This window comes from Kryptolebias marmoratus, linkage group LG23 (assembly GCF_001649575.2).
Source record: "Kryptolebias marmoratus isolate JLee-2015 linkage group LG23, ASM164957v2, whole genome shotgun sequence".
Taxonomy (NCBI): Eukaryota; Metazoa; Chordata; class Actinopteri; order Cyprinodontiformes; family Rivulidae; genus Kryptolebias; species Kryptolebias marmoratus.
Window position 1 is genome coordinate 10,187,654 of NC_051452.1, and position 6,190 is coordinate 10,193,843.

A 6,190-nucleotide genomic window follows, 5' to 3' on the forward strand; every position below is an offset into this window, starting at 1 on the left:
CAGCTTTAATTAAACAGATATACATAAAGAAAAACACATTTTGCTCATTAGAAAACATCCTTCCAGTTTAATAAATGACAAGTAATATTAGTTAAGAAAAAAAAAGGAGACAAAGATTCTGACAAAGAGCCTTATAAATCTATGTTGATCTATGTTTATTTCTGAAAAGAAATACAGATAAATTCGACATTTACAAAGGTCCTGAAAACAAAGACTGTTTTTTCCAGGGACTTTGTCTTTCTGAAGAACTGATTAAAGCCAAAAAAGGCGTAAATTTCCCTTTTATACAGACCAACAAGTCACATTTTGTGTTCATTAAATGCTAATTTGGGCTACATGCAGCATCTTCCTAAAGGAGTTAATTACAATTTCACTAATGCTTAAAACAAACTGTATTCATTTTGTCTTTTAAAATAAATGTTATCATAGACATGACAACTTCTATCAGTTTCCATATCCTCCAGGTTTACAGTTTCTGTGCTGATGGCTGAGTTTCTCTCAGCGTCGCGTTGATGAGAAACAGAAGAATTAGTTTGGTAGAGATCTTGTGTCGGCCACTCCAGACTTTCGTAATGTCTGCCTGGGTCATTTTCAAACTAAACAATAAAACAAGAACATCTTAGTGCAAATACTTTCATCTCAGTTGTTCAGAAGGTGACACTGTCTTGGATGAGTCACAACTTTCTGCATGTTTCTGAATTTTTTGCACCATTAAAACAAATAAAAAAGACCATTGTGATTACTAAAAAACAGGCACAGCTTCTTCTATTACAGATTGTTTTCCTAACATTCTTAGCTCACACTTACGTTGCATTTCTTTTAAACTACTGACACTTGTGCTGTGTATTTTTAAAGAATAATCTCTGAATAAGAGTCTGCTAAATAACTAGAAGTTACAATCACTGAACAATGAACAGGATGTTGTTTTTCTTAAACTTTCTACTCCTCTGTGAGTCTTTCTACAAATAAAAAAGGCATCTAGAAACTGTTTCCAAACAGTATTTCAGGACAGAGCAGAAATAACTCACTGAAGCAGCAGAGGACCTGCGGACAGATGATCCAGATGTTGCTGAACTCGAACAACAACTTGAAAAAGCAAAGGAAGTCTGAGTTAGTGACAAATCCACATTTACTTAAAGTCACATTTGATCAATAAAAAAGCAAAGGATCTAACAGTGTGGCTCTCAAACTGTGGTACAAGTACCAGTGGTGGTACTCAGGGTCCCTCTAGTGGTTAAAGATTAAATAACAAGTTCATTGAAATGTGACAGAAGGCTGAAAAACAGAGGGCCAAAAAGATTAGGGATTCAATCCAATTCTGATCTAAAACATGAGTTTATGTCTCTCACCCATGATGTTGTCTGTGACGGAGAAATCCCAACAAGACTAAAGTTATGATGACAACAGTCACAGCAGAAGACAATAATATTACTGTGAAATGGACAAGTTGTTTCCATGGATCTTTGTAAATATCTGAAATATCTGAACATGAGAAAAGGCAAATCACCACAGGCTGTAAATATAACTTGTTATATATAAAAAGGTCAACAGACTGCAGGTACAATGGGAAAAAAACTAAAATTCAGTCAAAGAAACAGAACATGTTCTCACCACTGACTTTGATGTTGAAATGATAAATATAAGTTCCACTAGTAGTTGAACACTGACAGGTGTGACTCCCACTATCAGCTGGTGTTAAACTGCTCAGGTGCAGAAACACAGTCTGATTCTCTGCTGTAAGTGTAAACCTGGAGTCACATTCATGAATAAAGTCATGTCCATATCGATACGTCAGACGACACTCCTCTCCTCCGCTCCTCTCTGTTCTGATCTTACACACGATCAGTACGATGATATCCTGAGTTGTGTTGGTGCAAATTGGAGTGAAATCTGGTTCCTTCCCGATTGTCTTCTCAATAGTCTCTGCAAGTATTTGATTACAGGAAAACAGCCTGGGTCAATGATTGATGTGTTGTTGAAATTCATAAAAAAGTACATCTGGTTTAGTTCATGTAACTACAGAAACTACACAGCAGATGTCTTTAAACTGCACAAATGTGACTTGGAAATGGTAATGGGAAAATTATTTTTTATTACCTTCAGCGTCCACAAAACAGTCAGCGGAAGGCAGAAGAAGAAGCAGAAGAAAGCTCAGCTTTAGTGCATCCATCCTGTCAAAATGTCAGAGCAACAACTGCTGCTTTAGGTGGTAAATAAACTGCACTGAAGAGCGGAGGACCTAAACAGTCATTTGAGCTTTACATCAAACCTCAGACTGTCATCTCTCAAAGAGGATGTGACATCTTCTAAAAAGGTAACCCATCTACAAGACTGCTTCTGGTTTCTCAACATCTATAATTTAAACTGCAGGCTGCAACACAATGCAAAGAGAAAACAGAATGACAGCAAATAAAATACAATAAACCTACTGATAAAAGTATCTCAGTGGGTTAAGAGCCTAACAGTGTTAAGACTAAAAGAAAAAATAAAGAATGATAATAATAATCCTCTAAAAACAGCTATATGTTTTCATGAAATTGATTGGCAGGTCATCAAACATCACGTTTAGGCATCACAGCTAGATTAGTAGGTTAGTAAGACATGAGCTGAGAACATTGTGGTTTTCATATTTAGAAGCTTGAATGTAAGATTTAAAAAGACGACAGCGCTCCTTCTGCAGCTTCTTTCACCTTATGACGTGTGTCACGTTCACAAAGTGCTGATAAAAAGATACATGCAGAACCACTGACTCCAGCAAAGTACACGTATAAGTATAAACATGATACCAAGAGGCCTGAGAAAAGGCAAATAATGTGTTTACAAGAAGTCATTTTAGTCCTGTTAGAAAGAAGTAAACAAGAAATCCGGAAAAAACAAATGACCAATTATGAAAATTTATTAGAAAGAAGAAGTTTTTAGGACTTCGGTACATTAATCTGTGCAGCCTGGTCCTGCCTGGATTTAAAATTAAAACAAAGGAAAAATAAGAAGCCTTGCTGTGAAAACTGAACAGGACATTAGATATAAGCGCACACAAACCTACGTATTAGATATGCAAACGGTAAAACAGGAAATAGGGTCATACAGGACCGCTAACTATATTTTCTTTCGAGTCTCGCTGCTGCAAACTGAACCAGTTCAGGACAGATTACAGTGAACAACAACGGATCAACAACAAGTCACAGCTCTGTCAATAAAATGCTAATTTGGACGACATGAAGCATTTTCCTAAAGGAGACAATTACAATTTCACTAATGCTTAAAACAAACTGTATTCATTCTGTTTGTCTTTTTAAGTAAATGTTCTCATAGTCTTGACAACTTGTATCAGTTTCCATGTCCTCCAGATGTACAGTTTCTGTGCTGATGGCTGAGTTTCTTTCAGCGTCGCGTTGATGAGAAATAGAAATAGTTTGGTAGAGATCTTGTGTCGGCCGCTCCAGACTTTCGTAATTGTCGTCAGGGTTACTTTCCAACTATAAAATAAAACATGAACATCTTAGTGCAAACACTTCTGTCTCAGTTGTTGAGAAGGTGACACCGTCTTGGATGAGTCACAACTATATAAAACAACTAAAAAGGACTGTTATGGTTACTATAAAAACAGGCAAATCTTCTTCTATTAATGATTGTTTTCCTAACATTCTTAGCTCACACTTACTTTGCATTTCTTTTAAACTACTGACACTTGTGTTGTATTTTTAAAGAACAGCCTTTGAAAAAAGAAAGTCTGCTAAATAACTCAACGTAAGAATCACTGAACAATGAACAGTCTGTTGTTTTTCTTAAACTTTCTACTCCTCTGTGAGTCTTTCTACAAATAAAAAAGGCATCTAGAAACTGTTTCCAAACAGCATTTCAGGACAGAGCAGAAATAACTCACTGAAGCAGCAGAGGACCTGCGGACAGATGATCCAGATGTTGCTGAACTCGAACAGCAACTTGAAAAAGCAAAGGAAGTCTGAGTTAGTGACAAATCCACATTTACTTAAAGTCACATTTGATCAATAAAAAAGCAAAGAATCTAACAGCGTGGCTCTGAAACTGTGGTACAAGTACCAGTGGTGGTACTCAGGGTCCCTCTAGTGGTTAAAGATTAGATAACAAGTTAATTAACCATCATAAACTGAAGTGTGACATAATGTTGAAAACCAGAGGGCCAAAATGATGAGGGGTTCAGTCCAATTATGATCTTGGATCTAAAACAGAGACTACTGTGGTGGTACTTGTTATAAAACGTTTGAGTTTATGTCTCTCACCCATGATGTTGTCTGTGACGGAGAAATCCCAACAAGACTAAACTTATGATGACAACAGTTGCAGCAGAAGAAATTATTATCATTGTGAACGGGACACGGTCTTCCCATGCATCACTGTAAATATCTGAAATATCTGAACCTGAGAAAAGGCAAATCATTACAGGTCGGACTTTTTTTTTTAACAAATTAGGCTGTAAATACAAGCTGTTATACATAAAAAGGTCAACCGGTACAATGGGAAAAAACTAAAATGTTGTCAAAGTGTGTAGAAACAGAACATGTTCTCACCTCTGACTGTGATGTTCAGATGATAAATAAAAGTTCCAACAGCTTTTGAACATTCACAGGTGTGAGTCCCACTATCAGCTGGTGTTAAACTGCTCAGGTGCAGAAACACAGTCTGATTCTCTGCTGTAAGTGTAAACCTGGAGTCACATTCATGAATAAAGTCATGTCCATATCGATACGTCAGACGACACTCCTCTCCTCCGCTCCTCTCTGTTCTGATCTTACACACGATCAGTACGATGATATCCTGAGTTGTGTTGGTGCAAATTGGAGTGAAATCTGGTTCCTTCCCGATTGTCTTCTCAATAGTCCCTGCAAGTATTTGATTACAGGAAAACAGCCTGGGTCAGTGATTGATGTGTTGTTGAAATTTATAAAAAAGTACATCTGGTTTAGTTCATGTAACAACAGAAACTACATGGCAGATGTCTTTGAAGTGCACAAATGTTACTAAAAAAATATAATTTCATTACCTTCATCGTCCACAAAACACTCAGCAGCGGGCAGAAGCAGAAGCAGAAGAAAGCTCAGCTTTACTGCATCCATCCTGTCAAAATGTCAGAGCAACAACTGCTGCTTTAGGTGGTAAATAAACTGTACAGGAGCTTTCTACATAAACCACAAGCGGTCAGCTCTCAAAGAAGATGTGGCGGCTGAACAGGAAACCCGTCTACAAGACTGCTTCTGGTTTCTCAACACCTAAAAGTCAAACTGCAGGCTGCAACACAATACAAAGAGAAAACAGAATGACTGTCAGGGTTTGAGTTTTTGAGTTATTTTTCTGTATTTATTTTCATATTTGTGATCCTTGTGTTTTTATGTTAATATATATTATTGTTTAGTTTTGCTCCCTGTGTTCCTTGCCAGGATTGGGGATTCTGAGTTCTTGATCTTCTTTTGTATTTTTTTTTCATTTGCTCCTTGTGTTCCCTGTGCCAATATTCACCTGCCCTCAGCTCCACCTTTCCCTAGTTACTAATCATCCGTGTCCACTTCCTCATCAGCCTCTGTCTGTCTAATCTGTACTTTAGCTTCCATTACTCACTGGTTCATTGCATTTGATACCTATGCTTAGAGTTTTTCTCTGTTATGTCTGTTCATGCCACGGTCTAGTCCTGCTCCTCATGTCTCTCTCCTTGTGTTCCTATGAAAGTTTTTGTTTTTCTATTTTTGTAAATAAATCAGTTTTGCTCATTCCGAGATGAGGCTGCATTCTGGGTTCGCTTTGCACGATCGTTACAATGACAGCGTTACAATAAACCTGTTTATTAGTATCTCATTGGGTTAAATATTAAAAGAAAAAACAAAGAACGATATTAATAATCCTCTAAAAACATCCATCCAACCATCCATTCTCTTCCGCTTATCTGGGGTCGGGTCGCGGGGGCAGCAGCCTAAGCAGGGAGACCCAGACTTCCCTCTCCCCAGGAACTTGGGCCAGCTCCTCTGGGGAAATCCTAAGGCATTCCCAGGCCAGCCGAGAAACATAGTCCCTCCAGCGTGTCCTGGGTCTTCCCCGGGGCCTCCTCCCGGTGGGACGTGCCCGGAACACCTCACCAGGGAGGCGTCCAGGAGGCATCCTCACCAGATGCCCGAGCCACCTCAACTGGCTCCTCTCGACGTGGAGGAGCAGCGGCTCTACT

The 6,190-nt window shown here is 38.4% G+C and overlaps 1 protein-coding gene across 1 annotated transcript; it reads right to left on the reverse strand.

Annotated features, from left to right (window-relative positions):
• Window positions 1-2,878: 2,878 nt before the first annotated feature.
• LOC112451306 lies at window positions 2,879-5,873 on the reverse strand. The gene is made up of 5 exons (XM_037973776.1): window positions 5,021-5,873; window positions 4,548-4,859; window positions 4,260-4,398; window positions 3,884-3,941; window positions 2,879-3,476 (listed from the first exon to the last, which is right to left on the reverse strand). Exons 1-5 carry the CDS (start codon window positions 5,091-5,093, stop codon window positions 3,276-3,278), a joined length of 783 nt encoding a protein of 260 aa, XP_037829704.1. The 5' UTR covers window positions 5,094-5,873; the 3' UTR covers window positions 2,879-3,275.
• Between the last annotated feature and the right edge of the window lie 317 nt (window positions 5,874-6,190).

What these genes read in the sequence shown, in the direction of transcription:
- LOC112451306 (XM_037973776.1), bottom strand. Translation starts at nt 5,093, where the DNA reads ATGGATGCAGTAAAGCTGAGCTTTCTTCTGCTTCTGCTTCTGCCCGCT. An exon ending in CGTCACAGACAACATCATGG is followed by an intron (nt 3,942 to 4,259) that starts GTGAGAGACATA and finishes TGCTTTTTCAAG; the next exon opens with TTGCTGTTCGAGTTCAGCAA. An exon ending in GCAGGTCCTCTGCTGCTTCA is followed by an intron (nt 3,477 to 3,883) that starts GTGAGTTATTTC and finishes TTTATTTTATAG; the next exon opens with TTGGAAAGTAACCCTGACGA.